Here is a 23736-nt window from a genome sequence, read left to right on the forward strand (position 1 = left end):
AATGGAGCAATGATCAGCAGATCACTGCCAGCATTGCAAACAAAGGACAACACAACTTTGAGGGCTACTTTAGAAAAAGAGAAAATGAGAAGCAGCACCTGAAATTCAAACAGCTGCTAAGGAAAGCAGGCTGTCCCCATGCAGTAGGAACCAAACAATCAAGGCATAGAGTTTCAAAGAGGATCAAGACAGGGAACACAAAATATGGCATGATTTCATGGATGTAAGCCTGCTGTCACTGGCTATTCCAGTTTGTTTGCTCATACTAATCCTGTCAACTCCACAGGGAAAATGCAGTAGGGTGAAAGGCTTGTGCAAACCTCTCCCACTTGGCTTAGGCTACTCAATACAGCTATGGGATCAATCTTTGGGGTTGATTTTTAGTTAATAAAGGACTTCTTGAACCATTGTGGAACCTTAACAAGCATATAGTGCAAGAAAATGGAACCTAAAGAATGGAGAATTAAGCCCATTAAGTTTTAGGGGCCAGAATTTGTATCTCCAAGTTAAGAGGAAGAACAGTGGGATTCAAACAAACAAAAAGCCCAAGACCCAGCAGAAAGACTTCACAGAATGAAGAGGCACTGAAATAAAACTATTGTCTTTTGTGAAACAAGGGAGAAAACCATCCTCTTCTGACAGCACAAGACTGATGCCATAGCTGATAATGTTTTAGCTAAATTAGACCTGGCACCATAAGAAAATTAGCTAAGTTTTATTCTGAGCAAAGTGCTTGTACATTTGTTTTCCATTTAGTAATTTATTTGAAGTATCACAGTAAAAACAGAGAAACTGGAATAAAAAGCAGATATAAAACCAGAACACTTATTTACAGCTGATTAATACATAAGATGCTAACTCATGAATGCTGGCAAAGCATATTTCCACATCCCTTTCTGGTATTTTAGAGCTACTGAGAAACAGATCATTTCTTACTTGACCACATATATATATATATTTAACATAACAGCACCGTAATCTGCAGGGTTTTTTTTCCTCAAAACTTCGCAAGCTGCAACATATAAAAATGGAACCAAGGCATGAGATTGAGCAGGTAAATCTTTTGATTCAGCTTTGCATCACTGTATCACTACATAGAGACACTGAGAATACCAAAAAAAGTTGTGGCTCAGTAAGACAGTAAGATAGAAATATCTAAAAACAGGGATCTGCAGAGGATATATCTTAGTTCAGCAATCTTAAAGGATGCTTAGATTTCTGAGGAAGCTCTTCTGTCATATCCTCCATTTTGTTCTCCATTGGAGTTGCAGATTTGTTCTCTTTACCCTTTTTGAGACTTCTTTTGTGCTGGGATTTAAAGAAAATACCCAATGTTAAGAGAATACAAAGAAATCAAAAACTTCTGCTTGTGTGCAATGCAGTACATAGTGTTCTGAGAAAAAAACTCGATGTAACTCCTGAAAAAGGTTCCTAATAGGTTGCATTTACTCAAGAGATTGACTGTAGACATACAGAAGCTCAGCAGCTATTTTTAAAGGGTCCCCAAGAAGAAAATATGCTCTCCCTAGCAAGAAAACCCCTAGACTAATATACCAAGAAGTTTCCACTGATGTGCTGGTAGACCAAAAGGGTCAGAAGCAAGTAAGTAAAAAACTCGACCCCATGAAGACTTAAGAACGCCAATATTTCTGTCAGGCCTCTAAGAAAATACTGCATATACTTTCAACTCTCCCATTAACACATGTCTAGCAAATTATGACAATTTTCTTTATGGAGGATTATTTGCTGAGGAGTTTTCAACTGTCTGCCCAGCTTGTCAGAAATCTGCATTATTTTATCCACTATTAACTGCTGTCATAATCTGCTGTTACTTTAGCACAAGGTTAACAAAGCATTATCTACAGGATTTGAACAAGTTGTGAGACTACCCTGAAATGTAAGAAGTGACTTGAAACTACAGCACTGTTACTGTATTAATTTAATATTATTAAAGTAATATTTCTTCTCAAATACACAGCTGTTTTGCTTATTCTGAGGAAGTTACCTGGAAAAAAGGAATGCCACCATTTGTGTGGCAATATACATTTGCATCCATTGAGTATTTGTCACAAGCAAGGCTTTCACTGGGTTCTTGCAACACTTCTTCTTCCAACAGGTCCTAAAACAGAAGTTTTCCAGAAAGATGTCTTTAATGTCTGAATTTCCTTAATGAATGCATTAAGAATGATCATATCTATAAAAGACATGGAATTTTTATTTTTAAAAAACAAGAAAGAAATCTAAATTATTAATATCATTGCTTATTTTTCAAGAGCTGGTTTTTGTCAAGAGCTCAGCACATTTGAGTCCAAGTACTCTGTAAAACACAAAGGCTACAACAGCCCTGGGGTTCCAGTCAACTCTCCAAAAGGGCCTGGAAAAACCTCAAAGATGTGAAATATTCATTCAAGAGCCTCATTTGCCATTTATATACATACCTGACCTGCACTATCCTCCATCTCCCTTCCCACATTGCTTAGCATAGCATCAAGATTTGGTTGCTTTTGCCTCAGTTGCTCCAGAAGTAGCTGCCGGGGCTCTGTTCTCACAAGGGTGACAGGATAGAAGTAGTCTTTTCTCTGTGGAGTTGTCCCTTTAATGAAGATGATACACTTTTCAGTGTTTGCTTTCATTTCAGATCCTCAATTTTACATCAACTCATTACAGAAATCATGCCTTGTTCACACACCATTCTTTGCATGCATCTTAAAGGTGTAAGGCTGCCAGGTTATGTCTCCATCAACCTTCACTTATGAATTCTGGAACTCAAGTTGTTTTCTTTAAGACCATTCTGCCCCTGACCTGATTAAATACCTGTTGGAACATCCACTTTGAGATCCTCTTGCAGGAAACCATTAACCTGAGCTAGTCCATGCTGCACTTCTTCCTTAAGTGCCAGCTTCTGCTCCACAAGTATCTCCTGATCCACCTGTATCTGATCCAGAAGGCCATTTAGCACCTTCTCCTCAGCAGCCTTTTGGCTGCCAATGTGGTCAGCAATTTCAGCTATTGCTTTATCACAATTTTCTTCATTTTTCTGAAAATGAAACAAAACAACCCAACAAAAAACACCAAGTTAACAGGAAAGGTAAGACTATGGCCTCTTTTCTAAGATGTGGTGCAGGATTAGTGACATGACTTGAAACGAAACAACTGAGACCTCAAATTGAGTAGTTTCAGTGCCAGTTTTACACTCTCATTTTGACAGCTATCTTCAGAAGAGTCAATTTCTTAGAAAGTATGATCACTTTAGAAAGCTAGTCACAAGAATAAAGATGTCATCTGGCTCAGACCAGACTTCTCATGCTTCTATGCACAAACCCTGCACAGACTTAGGATATTCACCTGAACACGAACATCCTATAAGTACTAGAACCTTTATGCATTTGTAGGGGAAAAGGCAATTGTGTTTTCAGCCATTCCCATTGAAATTAAACTCTTGAAGTGTTCAGCAGCTGCAACAGATACAGAGAGGTCTTGAGACCACAAATGCTTTTAGTTTAGAGTTGGACTTGATGCTTGGAGATCCCTTCCAACTCAGAGTATTCTGTGTGAAGGAAGTTTCTAGTGAGTTTTTACTTCCAAAAGTGTGCAAAATATTGGATTTGCCTATTTTATTGCCTATTACAACAATAAAACCAGGGTGGATGTGAAATTTGTGATGGAAATTAAAAAAATTCCCCAAAAACATGAGAGAGAAACTCTTAGATAAGAGGCCAGAATTTGTATATGCTTAAAAGGAATACTTTCTCCCATATTGATTCAATCTGACCAATAAAGTCATTTGCAAACTCCAGAAAATAGCCTGCATTTGATCACTGTGCATCTCCCAAGGATAGTACTGTAGATAAAGCTTTAGAATTAAACACCACCAAGATGATGTAAAACACTCAGATTACATGTACAAGTCAGTTGTATGGCATTAGCCATGACACCATTTTTTGAGGTTATGGGTACTTGAAGTTCAAAGTCTTCCTCTTAATTTAGGCTTTTGATTTCCTCTAATTACATCTTCTCAAGCTCAGTAACATGAGTCTGCTATCAAAAAAAATCATAGCTTTGTTTTGACTAGAACTTTTTTCTCCCCTCTATAAATTCTGCAGTAAAGTTTGTCTCAGGATGTTGCATTAGACTACAAATAAGTACCTTTTGTAAATACTGAAATTGCTGTTTCTCATCCTTGAATGACAACAGGTGCTGATTAGTAAAGTTGACCATCTGAGCAGTTGTAAATTCACCCCATGTATTGGTATGCTGAGCCACATTTTTGAGATTGGTGAGAAGATGTTGACAGTGGTCATTGGATTCTTCCAGCATTGCCTTGTTTTCAGCATTTATGCTCCTGAGCTCTTGAGAGAAATTATCCAGAGATGCAGTGAATTTGCTGTGATTGGAATTTGTACTGCTGACTAAGTCTGTAGTTTTCCTGCAACAACATATTTGTAAAAGTTTAGAGATTTTGAAAGGTAGATTTTAACACAGTATACTTTTAGAAATATGAAACCAGAGCCAGTGAAATAGCACAGTTCTATCAAACCAGTTAATTATAATATTGTTGTTCTACTTATTAAATTCGCAGCACTTGCAGCAGTAAGTTTGCTAAAAAAACAAAACCCCCACCAACCAAAAAAACCCAAAAGAGAACAGAAAGACCCTAACCACAAACCAAAAACAACTCCAGCAAGACCTTAGTTATTCAGTCTGCAACTGAATGAAACATATTGCAACAGATACATTATTATGCTTCAAGTTAAACCTTTATATGTTCTGAAGTCCAGACACTGAGGGACACTCCTCAGCATATTGCTCCCAAAATGATACTTTCTTATCTCAACATGCTCAGGAGACAAGTTCAAGGGCAAGCCTTCTAGAACTACTGTTTACTCTGGGGAAAGGCCAACTACGATCTACACTCTGTGGCAGAAGCCAGCTCTAACACACAGGCCATGCCCAGCAGGCTTTATAAGCACATAAAGATGGAGAGCATCCAATTTTGAAGTTCTCTTTATATATATTTTATCTCGTGTAAGTGTACAGCAAAAAGAATGTGCCCCTTACAGGTGAACATTTTCTTGCATAGCAGTGATGGTGGTCTTCAGGCTTCCATTTCTTGTGAGTACATCAGTCAGGTTCTTCTGAGTCTCCTGAGCAAACAGGTCGAGCTGGCTTTGCAGTGAAGACATCAATTCGGCTGCACTCTATCGAGAAAATTACCACAAGTTTTGCTGTTAATTCTGCACTTGTTAACAGTCTTAAAGCATACTTGAATGCCTGAATTAAAAATGCAGAAAAGGCAGAGTTTTGTAATTCTAAAGCAGAAAGTACAATTTTTGTGTAGTGAAGAGACAAACACTTTCTTTTTGGAGACATATGTAAATGCACATATACTGATATACAGCAAGGGGAAGGGGGCTTTTGCTACATTCCTACATAACCTACTTAAAGCAGCCTAACAAAGGCTGAATAGAGTTAGGATCAAGTTACTGTCCTCCTAACATTTTTTTGTGAAACAAGTACAATGGTTTACTACCACATAAGAGTTTAAATCAAAGCAAGCAATCACACTTGGTGTTAGGATGTTCTCTTACTCTAAGGATACCTTTCTATGTGCCAACCTCGTCATTTCCACTTCTTCTTTTAAGCTGTCACAATTATGCTGGAGCTGAGCAAAGCCACCAGCTGTTTGTTCCTGTATTTTTTTCAGAGTGAGAGAAAGTTCTCCAAAGAAGGTATCCATTTCCTTTTTATGGTCCTCCATCTTTAAAAAAAAAAAAAAGTTTTACTTATAGTTATATTTTTATATCTTGATTTAAGAAACTGATATTTTTCCCTAGCATAACGAGATAGACTAGAACTCTAACTTGAAGCAAAGGGCTTCAATAAGTGCAGTATGGTTTACACTTATGGTTGTTAACAAGATAAAGCATCACATTTTCCCAGGAAACAAAGGGACTATAGAAAGTTTAGTATGAAGGCAGAAGATTTTTGGAGTGGTAGGACTTGCCTAAGTTGACTTTTTTTTTTTCACATTTCTTAATATACTCTTCCCCTTGTATTTCAATGTATCATCAAATATTTGTTACATAAAGATTTAAGCATCTGTGTTTTGCCATTCTACTGTGGCACTCAGGCAAGTGGTTGTGCCAATATAGAGAATAAGCAAATTTACCACACCCAGGAGAGGAAAAAAGTCTGAAAGAAAGTTAAAAGACAGAACTCATAGGACAAGATAAAGGGGAAAAGGCTAGATAAGAAGTGGAAGCACTCTGACATACTGCAGAAAAACAAAGAACATATTATCTGTAAAGTAAATAAAAAGAAGAGCATAAGGCAAGGAGCCAGGTTATGTGCATTACCTGGTCAGCCACAGCAGAATATTTCTTCATGTTACTCTGGAACTGACAATTTAACCCCAAGACAAATTCTACCATTGGTGTCAAGCTATTTACTGCTCTTCCTAATCCAGTCTCATGCTCTTCCTAGGAAGAGGAAAAAGAAATTAAACCAGAACATGGCTGTTCCTTCATCTACATTTGTAAGAAGTTACTGTGTACATATCCATGTAATAATATGCTATTTAGTACATTACAGCTTGTGGGGGTGAAATGGGAGAGACAATTATGGTCAGGTGGTAAAGCAGACACAGGTAAAGAGCATCAGAAAAAATGCTATACATTTACAGAACCCCTTTTGATCAAAATCAGTTTCAAATATTTAAGTAGGAGTATGCAACTGTACTAACAATTAATCTCAGCAGCTCTGCTTTACAATCAAGTGATAGATTCTCATGCTGTGTTATTTTTTCAGATATGTGAGAAACTTCAGTAGACACCAATTCTTTAAGAGAGGCAAAAGATGCTGATACAATTGATGCAAGAATATCTGCTGTAGAAGAACTGGTAGACAGGAGGTCACCTGCAAAAGAAACCCAGAGTTACAAACTTTTTAAAAATTCCCCTGTAAGATAGAACTCTTTTTATTACTCATTACTTTATTGCCCCTTACAGGAAGGCTGTGGATCATCCCAGACACATCATTACTGGTGCAACTGTAATCATTATGTCCCTTAAATAAAGTCACCTCTTTCCTAAAACAGATACATTTTAGGAAGTGGTCTTTGAGATTACTGCAGGATGACTACTAATACAGGTATTACACTTACCTATAAAATTTGTGTAATATGTCAACATCTGTTGCTGCTTCAAACTGTTTTCAGTAATTGAATCTTGTATTTTGCTGAATGAAGCATTCATTTGTCCTGCAAAGGTATTTTGGACAACAGCATTGTGCTGATCAACAGCCCTCTTACGGTCCAGTTTCGCGTGGAGCCCAGACACATCTCTTGTCGTTTCTTCAACTGTACTTAGTAACTAGAATTTTTAAAGTTATTTCAGTAAGTCTTGAAACAAGAAGTCAAGCATATATTATATAAGGAAAGGCAACAAAAGTTCTGAGTTAAAGAAGTTATCTCTCTAGGAAAACAGGTATTTCCCTTTACATCATCAAATTACCCTGGACCCTGGTGTTATATCATTTATGCTTTTAGAACATGGGAAAAAAGTTACCTACTAGAGACCATTTCTTCTGCTTTAAAATCAAAGCATTAATAAATTACTCCCTCAGTATTTAAGGAATAAAGGTATCATTTATCTCAGAATAGTAACTGAAAAATACCTGAGCACATCAACTTTTTTCTGAACAATCTGACAGTAAATATATTCTTCAATATAGTACTAAAACAAGAGGTTTTAGTACTAGTCCTGTGATAAACAATTTAGAATTCATACAAATAGTGAAGTCCTTTTATGTAGTGAGCATAAATAATTTCTGTACCTATTTGTCTCAAACACTCCACAACCCACATGTAAAAAACAGGCATTCCCTCGTAATCTTACAGGAATCCAAATAGAAAGAAATAGTCATGGTGCCTGAAGGTACAAGTTTCATCACTTTGCAGTTTAAATAGCAGGACACACTCTCTCCCTACCTCAAGTGTGTTTTGATAATTACTTATTCTGCAAAAAACCTCATGATAGTAGATACTGTAAAGCACTGGAACTCCCATGACAAACTGGCCTGAAGGAAAGTTAGTTCCAGACCAACCAGTGTTTAGCAGTCAGCTGTCAATACTACCACAGAGAAAGTCCTGCAATCTAATCCTAGTTTTCCATCTTAAATTCAGGTCATGTCTCACTCACATCATGCTTTAGCAACAATAGCCCATCCAACTCCCAAAAATAGGAAGCTGTTTTACATTAGGTACAAGAACTGTGACAACCTGGCTAGCTGTGCCATGAAGCTCTTGTTCAGTATTTTCCAAAACTGAAACCACGTATTCTTCTTCAGCCAGCTGAACTTTGGTTTCTTGCAGATCTTTCTGTGTTTCTTCCAGTTCTTTCTCCTTGATCTGCAAATCTGTTTTACACTGTTCAAGTTCATTTTTACTGACTCTGAATAGCTCAGTGACCTAAATAGGAAGATAATCAAAAAGGCAACACCACTTTTTATAAATCTGACAGTCTCATTTCACATCTCTCAAATTACATTACAATGACAGAAGGCAAATTGTCATCTAGCAATGTAACTTCAGCTGTAGGACTCCAGTCTTAAACCTAAACTACAGGTTTGTATAGTCTTGGTAATCACTGAAAATATCAAGCCAACACCATTCTCACTGTAATAATTGCTTGCTTCTCCTCTGAAAACATAAGAGCAAACTACCATTACAGCACACAGAAAAGAATTCCACTGAACAAACATAACCAGAGAGACTGAGAAGAGCCAGTAAAGCTTATTACATGGAGGAGTTACATATACCAGCAAATTAATATCTACATTTCCCATAAACAAGGAGCTCCAATTTTTGTGTAATTTGTTAAAGGAAGCTCATGACCACTCTCCTCTAATTCTTTGTTCCTAAGCAGATAGATACCTGTCAACCGAGATTATATCATTTTATAAGAAGATTTTTTGCTGAAAATTCAGCAAAGAAAATTATAGTAGTAGACATGAAAACAGCTTTAAAAATAAGTACTGCAATCTGCAATTTCATATACATTATTTCAAATTCCTAACTTCAAGGACTAGGAAGCTTTCATTCTTGACTAATTGGGGAACTTTAAGACCAACAACAACAAAACCAATCTTCTGACTGTTCTTTCTTCAAACTTTTTTCCTCCTTTTGACAGGAGGAATGAATTTCTTCCATTTTTTGGCAGATTTAAGCCACAGTTGAAAAACATCACTTACCCTTTTCACTTCTTCCTCCATGACACTGATTTTGTCAATATACTCTGTCATTTGTTCTTCCTGGACTGTCAGCTTTCCATTAAGGGCTCTCAAGCAAGGATTAAAATAAATGAACAAATTAGTCATGTAAGACACAGTTTCAAGATTTACACTAAGTTTTCAGTAATTCTGGAAAATTCTATACGAATAGCAAGTAATTTTCACTAAAGGCAGAGAAGATTTAAGGCAATTTTCTATTGTAAACTTTCTAGCCCTATTTAAAGTGAAGTATATCAAGTTTACTTTCCTGTATCAGCGTCCACTGAAAAAAAAAAAAAAGGCTGCATGTGTAAATCTGCATGCTGGCTAATGCTTAGGGTAAGTTCCACACATACATAAATTCCTCAGTGCAAGCCTATTAGATTTTATCTGTATAATCATTAATTTTGAAAGAACAAGTTGACCAAACAGTTAAGTTTCCCTATCTTCAACTTCCTGGATTAAAAATATATCTGAAAGTATTTCTGTATAAGTATAGGTACCAGTATCTGAGATTTGTTGCTAATTATTTTATAGAAATTTTGCAGACATACTCATAGTTTTCAACAGACATATAGACTCCATTTTTCTCTCGAGCAGCAGCAAGGTCTCGCTTCAGACGCTCAATCTCTTCAGTGTATTCCTGCATAAAGAAACAACCACACGTAAACATGAACATTTCTATTCTGGTTTTGATATTTAGCTGAACAGATACTGCACAAAGGTAGTGCTCTACAGAAGTTTTGCATAAGCACAAGAGCAAAGCACTTCACCTCTCTTCTAAGTTCAGTATAGCACCATTTAAATTCACATCATTGACTATACGTAGAGCACTGAAACTTTCCATTTGAAGGCCATACTCGGTTGCATTTAGCAGCTTACAAGGGGAATCCCAACTTCCTTAGGGACAGAGCTACTTTACACTGGCTCTTCACTTGTACTTACTGACAAGTTCCCTTTAACTCAGGCACTTTCTAGGGAAAGCGCAAAATTGCAAACATGTAATCCCCACAGTCACAGCTAGTAGCAATAGGCCTCTGTTCAACTTCAGCCTTATTAACAGCTCCAGTATCTGCAGGGACCATGGCAATGTAAGTGCAGCTTTAGTTTAAAAGCATCAGTTCAGTAATTAAAATCACTTCAGACAAGCACAGCTACTAGTTACAGTTTCTTCTGTACTCATAACTCCTGTACAGCAAAGATTACATTAACAAGAAGTCACACCTAACCTGTAACTTAATTTTTTAAGATATATGTCTAGTTACCTTAATAAGAGCTTTTTTGGTTAGCTTCTGATTAACTTCAGGCTTGTTCATGATGTTCTTTGCTCTATGGGCATATTCCAGTGTACTCAATGTTTCCTGTGCAAAACAGATGTAACACTAGGTCAAGCTGATGAATTAACTCATATTTTTGTATCATTAGCAAAATTATTCCTAAAATATTACTTATTTTAGGAATAGGTTTTCATACTTTAAATTTACCTCAAGATTTACAGATGCAGGTGAAATCGTGGCAATTATTGATGTTTTTGTCCGTCCTCCAAGAGAGTCTTGAAGGATTCTTGTGAGTTTAGATTCCCTGTATGGAATATGAGGGGCTCTTTCCACTAGAGCAGTAATAACTCTTCCAAGTGTCAGCAGAGATTGGTTGATATTTCCAGCTTCACGAGCTCTTTTGTCAACAGCCCCAGATCGACCAATGTTTTCACTTCCTGCAAGATCAACCTGAAAGGCAGGTTATGCTTCTGTCTCAATCACCCTGGTGAATGCTTGCCCCAAAGTCTTGCAGAATACATAAAAGAGCTAACTAGTTTTTCAGGAGACACTGGGGTCACAAATGGGACTGATATTTTTCAGAGTGACAAACATACGCCACATCACTTTATGAGAGCAATAATTTTTCCCTTTATCAGGAAAAAAACTCTAATAAACTCCAGTACATGGCTAAAAATTCTATCAATTACACTTAGTTCAAATACTTACCAAGTTTAGCTTTCCAATTTTAACAAGTTCTTCTCCATCTACCGTTGTCTCTTTCATATGGATGGTGATTGAAAACACAGAGTGGGAACGGCTGCAAAAGAAACCAGTTTCAGATGTTCCATTAAAGCCAAATATCTAGTTGTTATATGACTGCTGCAAGTTTTGTGCTCTTTATAGAGAATACATTTAGCCCATGAACTACAAATTACATTTTTAATACACAAAGTTATTCTGCTAAGTATAATTTTGTATGTGTATATATGAATTTGTATTTAAAACCAGTGATGAGGCAACTGGTTGACATTTGATTTATTCAATCCTATAGATTTTCTCTTATTTCAAGGAAAAGCAAGAGAAATGCCTTGGTTTTGCCTACATTTGAGTATTCTCAACTCACAAGCATCACATGAAAACTGACTTGCAAATTTTTTTTTCAGTCCTTATGATAAGAACAGTTTCACAGAATGTGAGATTAAGGAACTTTCCTTATGCAGGTTAAGAAAATTCAGCAACTAGCTGAATTCAATATTAAAAATTTAGAAGTTCAATTAGTTTTTCAATCAAAAATAGTAATACAGTTTAAGATCATAGAATCATGGAATGGTTGCATCTAGCTCCAACCCTGCTACCATGGGCAAGGACACCTCCCACTAGACCAGACTGCTCAAAGCCCCATCCAACATGGCCTTGGACACTTCTAGGGATGGAGCACTCACAATTTCTCTGGTCAACATGTTCCAGTGTTTCACTATTCTCATAGTAATAATGATTTTAGCTTGAGTTTATTCCTTTAATAAGCTTTTACTGCAGGAAGCTGACATATATAGAAAGCCATAGATGTTGAATTATACCAGTTTGACCATACATAAAACACCTCTGGCACATCAATTTCCAAAATTCCCTGGAATCTCAGACAAAATGAGTTCTGTGTTCCAATCAGTGGTAGAAAATACCCATTTCCTTCCACCAGTAGACAGACATGCTCAGTATATCTTGAAATTAAAATACAATACAGAGAGGGTACATTACTTACTGTTCCAGCACTGGATCACTGCTTTTCACAGTGATATAGATTTCACATCTGCAGCTCAAGAATGTGAAAGCAGTAATAAAAAGAATGCTATTTCTGACCCAGGTGTCCCTATTACATTCTATGACCTGCAACCATATGAAGCAGCCCTTATTGCCATAGAATATTATCCCCAGCTTCCACAACCTAATTTGCAAATTTTACAGAAGCTGGCTGGGGTTAAACCATGACACCCCTTCATACACCTATTGCAATCATCCCACAGCACGTGGTAAGGAAGATATTGTAACTCTGGCATTCTAACCAACATTTGATAGTCTGCACTGTGATAGATATGATGTCATGTTTGCACTAGCTGCTTACTTCTTCAGTAAGATTCTGTTTAACAAAGAACAAAACAAGGTTTCTGAAATAGGGAAGACTTTTACCTGGAATATGCATTCATGTAAGTAGCTGCGGTTGTTCTTTTGGCTGCACCCCTTTCCAGGATTTGGTAAACTTGATTTTTGTTGTGCACAGTTACTTCTTCCAAGCCTTTAATAATTACACCCCTCTGTCAGAAATTAATACATGCTTATTATACATCTCTCAACAATTCTGAAAGCCTCAAGACAACAAATTTTGTAGCACTCACCTTATTTCGAGGATCATCAAACATCTGCAGTCTTTCTCCAACATCAGGAGTAGGATTCAGAAGATCAAAAAGCTCCTCATTATAGATTTCCAAAAGAGAGACTTTCACTGAAAATTCTGTCCCATTCTCTGTGAGTTTTTCAAATATTTGATGCAATGTACGGGGTATGATACCTGCTAGCGGATCCTATAAATTAAAAAGAAATATTTAATTTATAAATGTACTGAAAGAGATTTGGAGCTAGGGCATACAGTTTCAACTAAACAGTCTGACTGGATATAAATAAGAATAAAGATGACCTTCCATATAAAAGTCACCAAGAGTTGAGTGCAATACATGGAAGATGTTTAATTTCATGAAAAGATGTCCTTTTCATAGAAATGAATGAGATTATGTGTTAATCTACAAATATGTAAGGAAAGTCAGCTTCAGAATTTGAAACTTTCAGTTTTCCTTAGCCTTCTGGAGTTTCCAACTTTGAACTACAGTACAGACAAGAGAAATCTCAGAAGTGATAATATACCTCTTCCCAAGTATATTCTTCATTGGGTGACCGCTCCCCTTCCATTGTGAAGGTCTTACCAGTACCAGTTTGGCCATAACTGCAAGAATAAAATTAAAATGTAAACAAGAAACCAAACCACAAATAAAGTTTCCTAATGCTAATTATTGGCTTACTTACGCAAACACTGTACAGTTGTAGCCCATAATGACTTCATCCAGAATGGGACACACGACACTCCGGTATACATCAATCTGCTTTGCCTGAGCTCCAAAAACCTATTGGCACAGGACAACACATCCCATTCAGCCATACAATAATGGATAACATCACACTAGGTACTGGCTTGGTTTTGAAGTCCCCAAGCAGTTACTAACCATATCAAATGTGTAAGTCTTTCTTGATGATTTATCTGTCACTCCTCCAGTGCGGATACTGACTTCCTTTCTGGCTTGATCACAGTCCACAACAGCGTAGGAGTTCACTTTCAGTTCTGAGGCATTAAAAGGCCTAAAAGGACAGGAGTCAGAAATATCGGATTGAAATCATTGCTAACAAAACCACAAACAGATGAAGTAGTAACATCACTCAGTTTAAGGATCCAGAATAGTAAAACTGGGCAAAAAAACCAAAGTTTTAACTTTATCTGTTTAACAATTAAGAAGAAATGCCGCAATTTGGCAGTTTACAGGCTCTGGTTCTCCTTTTTTCCACTGTGAGACAATTCAGGCAGCTTTTTGTTTGTTATATACATATTTTTAACAGGCCTATAACCACTTTCAAGATCATATAGATGCTCACATAGCTAACAGGCATCAGGACATGTTCACTTGCAGGGGGCAGGAGATTAAACATATCAAACAGCTGTCTAAATAAGAGCCTTAAAAAAAGCCCCAAAAAAAAGTCACTAATGCATTAACTTCCATGTAATAAATCAAATGCTGATAACAAAACAGTCTAAAGCACCAAAAATACCAACAGACCCTACTAATTGCAGAACAGTAAGCAGCAATACCAGAACCTACAGGTACTGATGCACTTGAATAGTATTTAATAAGACAGACATGACGTCAGCTTTTGGGGGGGGGGGGGAATCCACATTAATTTAAAGTGAATTAGTAAAAAGTAATAGTAAAACATTTAACACAGTGACAATAAAATTTTTGAACTTTAGGGTGAGCATCTTGTTTCACCACTAAGTTAATTCAAACTTGGTGCACACCATTTTCTTTAAAGGGACATTTGCCACTATTTCTCCTGAAAAGCACGGAAATGCCCTAAAAGCATTAAATCCTATTTTATTCTTCATTTAGTAGTGCTACTGCACTTAATGTCTATGCTACCTATATAGGTGACCTGAGCAGTCAGCTTGAAAATATAACTTCTACAAGCTTGTACTCTTTAAATTATCTTAACACTAGAGACACTTCAGATACTCTTTCAATTATAATGTTAAAGAAGAAAAACAAAACGCAAGAAAACCACAACATATGGCACCTCGAGTTTCCTAAACCTTGTGGCTAACATTTCTCCCTCAATATATCACTGAGGCTGAAGTGTCAGATTCTAAACAGACCATGGGACACTTGGGTGCAAGATCAACCAATGACAACACAATATCACTAAAATCTTGTGCAGAGGAGCAAGTCACAGCTTCGGGCTCATGACTTTGAAAGTAACAGAACAATGAACACATTCAGCTGTGTAACCATGAAACACTGAACCAGTCCATAGCAGGAGGCACAAGAGCCCACAGCTGTCATATCAGGGGAACAATCTAGCTGGGCTTGAGCAGGCGTACAGATCATCACCATCACCACCACACAAGCAGCTGCCTGGTGTGCCATGGAGACATTTGATCTCAAGTTCATCCCCATAGGTATGAAGCACATTATGCATATTAACAATGCTAATGCATGCATTTTGAGTTTCCAAATTAATGATTTACCAAAGCTCAGTAAACATGCTGCTTGAAAAGGTTTATTATATGCTAAGATCGATCAGGTTTTGGAATCAGGACACCAAAGAACACAGTTGCATCTACCTTCATATCTGTAAGATAAGGACAATCTGATTGGATGCAGAAGAAAAAAGAAAGGTGGAAGAAACATTTACTAACTCAAATAAACTGAAGCTATTAAAAAAAAAAAGCTCTGCAAAGGCATAATGGCATGAGCAGGCAAGGAACTTTTAAGAGGTTAGAAACTAACTCTTGACATAGCAATTAATCTGTGAGCTACAACAAAAGCAGAACACTCCACTGTGGATAGTCCTAACGCTACTTTTATAGTGAGCATCATATTTAGTTAAAATAGATATTAATACTTGATAAAGCTATTCCAGAACAATCAAGAGAAATAAAAACAAAACAGCTGCTCTTGACAGTATTTCAAATCAAATTGCTCCAATAAACTTATTGTCTTGCAATAGCCTTGAGTCACAACACTTTCACCAAACCCACATTTGTTTCAGAAGCTTTGTAGTTGCATTGCAAACATAAGGCTAAATTGATTTTAGTTTATATATTCATTGTGCACCTGCAAAAGCAAAACTCGTAAGCTTGAGAATTTGACTGCAAAAGGCATTTAAAACATAATATATAAACTAATATTTGCAGGTCTGGCTCAAAAAAATCGCAACTTCTAAAGGTGATTTAAACACAATACATAATACATTACCAATATTACAGTTTTAACATACAATGCTTTAAGATTACTTAAGACCTGGCATTAGTAAGCAATCCTTTAAAACCACCTCAGAATTACAAAGGGAACCTAATTTTATGGTACATGAAATTTATTATTTCATACAAAAAACCAAATTAATCTCATCAACCAAGACATTTGGTCATTTTTAATTCGGCAGGTGACCGCCATCCCATTGTTTGTCCCCTGTAAAGCCTACATCAATGAAGTTATGTGACAGGTATACCACAGAGGGAGTAGCAGCACTTTTAGCTGTCAAAGCCTAGCGACTTCCCACAGGAGCTCACAGGAGGGCAAAATTCAGCCTGGGTTTTGTGTGTTTCGAATATCACACGAATTCTGCGTAGCTCCTCTTGAGCTTCCAGCACAGCTTCATGCTGGGTATGTGCTGAATGAAGATCAGAAGCTGCAGCTTTTTGTCTTTCTAAGCTATAAAAAATCGCTCATAACAGCCTTAGTTGCGCAGAAGCGCCGCTTCCCCGGGAGGCACAGGGGGCCGCCTCAGCCGCAGACCGGTGCCCGGGAGAGGCGGCTCCCAGCGCGGTGCCGAGGCCGCTCAGGAGTACAGGGGGTACGGGGGGGCGGCTCCCTCGCCCGCGATCCCTCCGGGCGGACACACGGGTCCCCCGGAGCAGGTACCCGCAGCCAGACACAGCGGCCCGGCAGAGCCACAGCTGCACAGTGCCTGTCGCACGGCGGCGGCCACGGCCCACCAGCCCCACGGGCTGTCCGGGGCACCGAGTACAGAACGTCTGGGCCCGAGTCCCGGAGGCACCAAGGCGGGACCTCCCCGGGGCTTGCTCGCGGACTGGCCCTCAACGCTCGCCCAGAGAAGGGCCGCCACGCTTACCTGCACCGCACCACCACCTGGATGTTCTTGCCCTTCTCCTCCTTCTTGGTGCCGCCGCCCTGGGAACCGAAGGAAGCCATGGCGGGACGGGCACAGCACCAAAACGCTGCCGCGGAGCTGGGGCTCGGTTCGAGCGCGCGCGCCACCGCCAACGCCGCTTTGAACCGCGCACGGCCGGGCCCGGCCAATCAGCGGCGGCCCTGGGGCACCACGGGAAGGGATTTCAAATCCTGGGGGTGGCGCGCGCCGCAGCGGTAGTGCTGCCGGCGGCACCGTGAGGGCGGAGAGATCGACCGAGCCGGGCTCCCCAAGCCCCCGTACTGCCGGTCCTGCTGAACCGTGACACGCTACCTGCTGTCCACCCGTACCTACCGTACGGCCCGTCTGCGCCGCCAGTAGCGCGAGGGGCCAACAGGACAAAGTCTGGCCTTCTCTGCGGCTGCCGCTGACACCCACGGGTCTGGGGGCAGCCAAACTTCCCGCTTGCCATCAATCTTCCAAGGTCACATAATCCATGGAACCCTTTCTCACAGGTCAAGCCCTACGGCCATCCGTTCTTTTGTCGCTTCTACATCTACAGCTGGCCCACGATTTCGTTAAACATCACGACAAATAAACACAACTCGCCAATGCCTTGTGGAATTGTACTGTTACTTGGTCCGTTTAAAACAATGCCCAGGTTTATTTACCCAGTGGGGCCCCGGCTGCCCCCTCGGCCGGAGGTGCCCCAGTGCAGGTTGCCAGGCAGACCCTACTCCCAGCCCTGCACTTCTGGCCATGCCCGCAGAACTCTGCTCTGGTCCCTCTGTGCCTTGTGCACGCTTCAGCTCAGGCAGGTCTGCAGCACAACTGGTCTGTGTCGGTCTGAATGCCACGCATAACTTCCACGTGTTTACAAGTTGGTATTGCCTTATCGAGTAGTGGGGAAATTGTACGTAAGAATGAAAATAAGTAGTTACGGGTTCAGGACAAAGCACCATGGGTGCACCACATCCATCCTTTTATTTTGAAACTACATCATGTGAACCACTTTGCCATTTATGTCACCCTGCCTTCCCTGTGAGAGCTTCCTCTAAGGCACTATTAAATGCTGTGCTAGGTGGAGATCTATGACAGGATAAGAGGTCTTCTGGGTAGAAGTGAAGAAGCAGATGTTAGAGGAGACTCAACTTGTCTGATGTGCTTTTTTTATTAAAACTGTACTGGCTCCTACAGCCCATCATCTATCTGTTATGGCCTGCAGTACTACAGTGCTTTGCTCTTGTTCTGGGGCCTTCACAATTTCTGAAATTTAGATTGCCCATCTATATAATTTTGCAGGTGTCCACCCCCTTTTTTCCCCCTAAAGTTAGCTGCTTTGAATCTTATTATACTTCTTTCCTCCATGAATTCTTAAAGTTAATAACAAATGAATCCTAACTCATAAGGCTTGCAGTAATTTTCCTGACAGTGATCTGAAGCATCATCCCACTATGCTCCTCTACCACTTATCTGAAGAGTCAGAACAATGCCAGAGCCAATCAATCTTAAATTAGGTGCAAAGAACAAACAGTGAACACTAAAAATCACAACACATTTTGCTTCAGCTAAGTAAAGATTTAACCAAAAAGGAAAATAAATATAATCCCTGGCAAACATATTTAGACTACCTTCATTATTTGCTTTTTTGTGTACCATCTATGCTAACAGCAAAAATCACTTGTACTGACAGTTGTGCAGTAGCTACTGCTAGACTGAAAAGTCAAATGCAGGTATGCAAATAATCTAAATATTTACCTTTTGCTCTATACTCCTTCACATGGATCACACAAAAGAAGGCAGCACTGGAACACAAGAATTCCTCCAAATAATGCATTTTTGTTAATTTCTAAATGAACAGAAGCCATTATTTTTCCTGAAAATATAAAATCTCTCACAGACACAGAAGAGATCATTCAAACTTGCATTAAAGCAATAAGAATTTATTTGATTACTGAAAGTTAAATTTGGCCGATAGCTACCTTTGCTATAGCTGTGGTAAGTGGAAAACATGTATTTCTGGTAATCAAGTTAGCTTAAAAATGCATACAGATTAATGGCTGCAAGTCTGTTTTACAAGGTCAGCTTATAGCATAGGTTGTACATTTTCTTAGACTAGGTAGAGCCTAATGATACTAATACACTATAAACACAAACTGAGTAACAGGGAGCTAGCACTTCCCGAGCAATAAAAATAAATATGAGAAAAGGGAAACAGGAATATTTAGGCCACAGTCTTAACAGTCATAGGGAGAATGACCTTTAAGAAGATGGGTAGTTCATCTGTGACAAATGTTTTATTTTGTTTAAAGAGAGAGAAAGACATTACAGAAATCTAAATTATATAATAATACACACAACAGCAAATGTAGCAATTTCAGAAGAGGGTATTGATCCCCGCCTATGGATCAAGAAGGACAATTTTAAAGTAAGGCTTGCAAGCAAAAAGCCATTGAATTGCAGTGATATTCATAGACAAAACAAACACTGTTTTCCTAGGGCCTGTATCAAATCACCTGGGGAATGGTAGGTATGGAGGCCTGAAAAGTAGTAAAATTGTTTACATGGAACATGATTACCTACAAATTAAAAAGGTTATATAAGGTATAATAATGGAGAGATATAATTAATACAAATTATAAGGTTGGGTGAGACTTCTTCAAGGCTTAGTAACACTTGATTTGATTGCCAACATGCTACACAATATATCACCTGTATTGAGCATGTGGAGAGTTTAATATTTAATACTATCAGTGACATAGTAAAGAAAATTGCTGATTAATTGCATATTCACATTAAAGGGGAAATCACCTGCACCTCAGATAAACATAAAGCAAATTCTAGCCTTTGAACAGCCTGACCAGTTGGCCAGTAAATATTCTAAACTCTGTGTTGTCCACATACAGTAAGTTAAATAACAAGGACTTATTCTCAGAGAGTACTGCTATATTCTCAGCTGAAGACAGGGTTCCCCTTCAGTCTAGGTAAAAGGAAAACTATGTCACTGTTAAAAGAACAGAGAAAGTGCAATAAAATAAATACGTTATTGTTAAAAGTTAGGGACTCAATGCATATAACAGGATTAAAACCAGAACTGGTTTCAACTAACCAGGAAAATACACAGAAAAAAAGAGTTCTTTTTTTTAGGCTTGTGTGCCAGATCACTGTCCAACACAGACAGTAGCACTTTTATAACTTTTTATGGTCACAGTAATAAAAAATTAGCAGTAATATAGGGAGATGTATGCATTTGTGTGATAAGCTTAGAGTTAAGCTAGTAATTTTCCATACAGTTACCTATTTTCAGTTAAGATGTGCAGCTAGATGACATCCTTTACACAACAAGAAAAGAAATAATGAATGGGAAAATTGGAAACACACAGACTGAAGCAACAGGAAACGTCTCTTTCGCCTTGTATCTTTTAACTTAATTCTTTAATTAATATAATTGTATTCATTCAGTATTTTTATCTTGGGAACAGCCAATGGACAATCCTTTTTTCATATATGTCTTGTAATGAAATTGCTGCTATTTATTTTAGAGTGGAAATAACAATCATGAGTTATGCTTTTTTTTCAGCCCAAGGCCAGTTTGCTACAAAGCTCTATTATATGCAATTACAATTCGAATTTAGTCCACAATTTTATCTATGTGGAAAAGACATGCTTCCATTAGAAGCCTAACAAGACTGTACTTAAGAGTTTCACACTTACTGTGTCTCAGCTTTCAGGCCATACTGTTATGTTTACAACATAAAATACTGTTTCATTCCAAATTATTTTTAACCTACCTACTTTGAAGATCACTTTCCCTCACTGTACATTTATGTTCACAGTCATATCCTGAAGAGGGATCTCTACACTGCTACTTCATAAGTTTTTTTCATGGGAGTATTTGAATAATTTCCACACTTTAAATTATGCTTAGGCTCATTTGGTCTTTTAGGCAACACCTATTTTTCTACTAGGGCAGATAAAGAAGGCAGGACCAAAAGCACCAATTGTCTATGAGCAATTAAAGTTTCATGGGGAAGAAATCTTAGTTGCAGGACCAGCCTGAGAAAGGAATTTCACTGGAAGTCCTCTTTACTTTTGCTGAGGGTGTCCTATTAAAAATATCTTTAAAACACAGAAAAGATATCCAAAACGGTGTATGAGTGTAATTTTGGGTAGTATAAATGGACATAGAGAGGAGCCAGAGTATAAGAACACAATCTGATTTGAATAAACACCAGTGTGTCCTGGTTTTGGCTGGAATATAGGTAAATTTCTTCTCAGTAGCTGGCACAGAACTGTGTTGTGGATTGTCAACAAAAGAACAATGTTGATAACACACTCATGTCTTGATTGTTGCCAAGTCATGTTTATCCTGCATCAGGCACTTTCTTGTGTCTCATTCTCTGCAAGTGAGGAGGGGTAGGGGAAAAAAAAGCTGGGAGGGAGCACAGCCAGGACAGGTGACTTGAACAGAGGGATATTCCACACCATAAAATGACATTCCCAGAATATAAACTGGGGATTTATATTACCAGTTACCCAGAAGGGCTTGATTGGGCCAAAGGGCAGGGTCTGGCATTAGTTAGCAGGTGGTGAGCAGTTGTATTGTGTATCACTTTTATTTTTCTTTTTATCATCATTACTACCATTATTTACTATTATTTTTATAATTTATTTTGTTTCAGTTACTAAATTGCTCTTATTTCAAGTCGAGTTCTCAATTGTTCTTATTTCAAGTCAAGTTGTACTTTTGATTCTCCTCCCCATTACACCGGGATGGGTGGAGGGGAGGAAACGGCTGCCTGATCCTTCGTTGCCGGCTGGGGTTAAAGCAGGACACACCAGTGACTTTGAACAGCCGCTAAATAAGCTTACAATGGATAAAATAGGTGTAAAGTACAGTAGGCGTGACCTCTATTGCATACCTCTGCATGTTAGATGCATGAGGAGGTGTGATCTTTCATCACACCACAGAAACAGAAGTGCTCGTTTTAGATTCACGTATTAGCAGACCACCAGAGTCCTGCTGGCACAGTCTACCTTGCTTCCCCAGGATTGCCCCTGTATATACCAGACAAGATTTATAGGAAAAGGCAGGATTTATTAGAGCAGCTAAATATAGATCAGGCCAGCATTAGCTAAATATATACTACGTTAGGCTAACAAACTCGCTGTTGGGACCTGAAAAGAGTAAATTGCCTGAACCTGTATAATTCTACAGCATTCACCCCTACATGACAACTGTATTAAAGCCAAAGGCAGAAGTATTTCTACTGTACATTCAATTTAACAGAAAGACTCCAATTCACAACCCCTTAATCCCCCAGCTGCTCCTGAAAGGGAGGAGACAGATTGTGAAGGGGCACTCACCCTGCAGTCCTTCTGTCAGGCACCATGGGATGAGCCTCTCTGACGCACTGGCAGTAGCAACAGGATGGAATTCAGATCTAACAGCTCACCATTTATCCTGTCCTCTTTCTGTCCAGCTTGGTCTTCACTTTTACATGCACTAGGAACTGGAAAAAACCCAGACTGCCTCAAACCAGAATCCCATGAGGACATTTTCACAGGAGTTAACATACTGTGTTAAAATTAGGCACCCACACAGTTCTAAATCCAAACAGTTGATTGAGGTGAAAACTACCAAATGCCTTGCTCCAACTAGGATGAGTTAACTTGAGAGACAGTTCCGTGTCTAAACTGAGGCCAGAAGCGTGGGTGTACTTGATGTAGGCACAAATGTTTTAAACTGGGTAGCTCAGGTAGGGGTAAGAGATCTCTATAGCAGCACAGACCTCCCTGGAAACCAGCAGATGAACGTCTACCCAAATTCCTTGACAGATTTTGTTGATTCCTGGTTGATGCTGCTGACTATATGAAACAGTGTGCTGTCACTTCTTAACAGCAATTTTAACCAAAGGTGACTAGTTTAAAGTTACTTTTGATACCTCTTCAATTCCATCTTTGGGTACAGAAATTACCTTAGGTAACTTGTCTGGCCATGTCTTCCTACATTTTCATGATAGGAGGATTCTGTGAATTTCCAGCTGTGAGATATCACCTTTTATAGAAGGCAAGCAGTGGGGAAGCTAAAATCAAGCATTAAATGTAGCACATTTTTGTCTTACTTCTTTTCCCCCTCGTAATTCTGAAAAATAAGACACAGAAAAATAAACACATATGAAGAAAGCATATTACCAGAACTTCAACCAGTGGGTTGTTTTTTTTTTTTTTTGGGTGGGAGGTGGAGGGTGGGGGGGAAGGAGACTTGTTGGATGTTTGGTTTTGTGGTGTTTTTTGGTTTTTTGGGATTTTTTGGTGTTTGTTTTGCATTTTTGTTTTGCTTTTTAAATTTTTTTTATTTGGGGGTTTGTTTTTCCTAGAAAGGAATTAAAGCAACCACATCCACGACTTTCCCATACGGAAATCTACCAAGGAAAGAAAAGTCGCCCTAGAACCGCAAATCTACGGATTTATAACAGAAGTTCATCCTTATTCAGCATTTACACCTCGTACACCCATCCTGCGAGGCGAGTCCTGTGTGCGGCGCGGCGAGGCCGCGGAGCTCCACGGCAGGTGAGCGGCGGCCAGCGGGCTCCAAGAGGAGCGCCCGAAGGAGAGAGAGCTGCCGGAGGGCGACCTCTCCCTGGGGGACGGAGGATTTTGACACCCGAAATCTCTGCCTCTCAGGACGGCACTGCACCCACTGTGCTCAAATTACGAGGCGTCTAATTACCTTTTGTTTGGC

General features: G+C 38.9%; 1 protein-coding gene and 1 long non-coding RNA gene across 2 annotated transcripts; both read right to left on the reverse strand.

The window, feature by feature from the left end:
• Positions 1-751: 751 nt before the first annotated feature.
• KIF11 (kinesin family member 11) lies at positions 752-17070 on the reverse strand. The gene is made up of 22 exons (XM_066554544.1): positions 16974-17070; positions 13796-13928; positions 13599-13696; positions 13440-13518; positions 12917-13102; positions 12711-12835; positions 11253-11343; positions 10752-10994; positions 10533-10628; positions 9822-9910; positions 9250-9337; positions 8279-8467; positions 7163-7370; positions 6743-6915; positions 6357-6479; positions 5600-5758; positions 5059-5198; positions 4147-4426; positions 2815-3037; positions 2439-2593; positions 2006-2119; positions 752-1308 (listed from the first exon to the last, which is right to left on the reverse strand). Exons 1-22 carry the CDS (start codon positions 17051-17053, stop codon positions 1186-1188), a joined length of 3195 nt encoding a protein of 1064 aa, XP_066410641.1. The 5' UTR covers positions 17054-17070; the 3' UTR covers positions 752-1185.
• Positions 17071-20886: 3816 nt separating this feature from the next.
• Positions 20887-23155, reverse strand: LOC136559373 (uncharacterized). The gene is made up of 3 exons (XR_010784004.1): positions 22970-23155; positions 22359-22504; positions 20887-21391 (listed from the first exon to the last, which is right to left on the reverse strand). It is a non-coding gene; the product is annotated as an uncharacterized lncRNA (long non-coding RNA).
• Positions 23156-23736: the final 581 nt, after the last annotated feature.

Source organism: Molothrus aeneus, chromosome 8, assembly GCF_037042795.1.
Source record: "Molothrus aeneus isolate 106 chromosome 8, BPBGC_Maene_1.0, whole genome shotgun sequence".
In the NCBI taxonomy this organism is placed as follows: Eukaryota; Metazoa; Chordata; class Aves; order Passeriformes; family Icteridae; genus Molothrus; species Molothrus aeneus.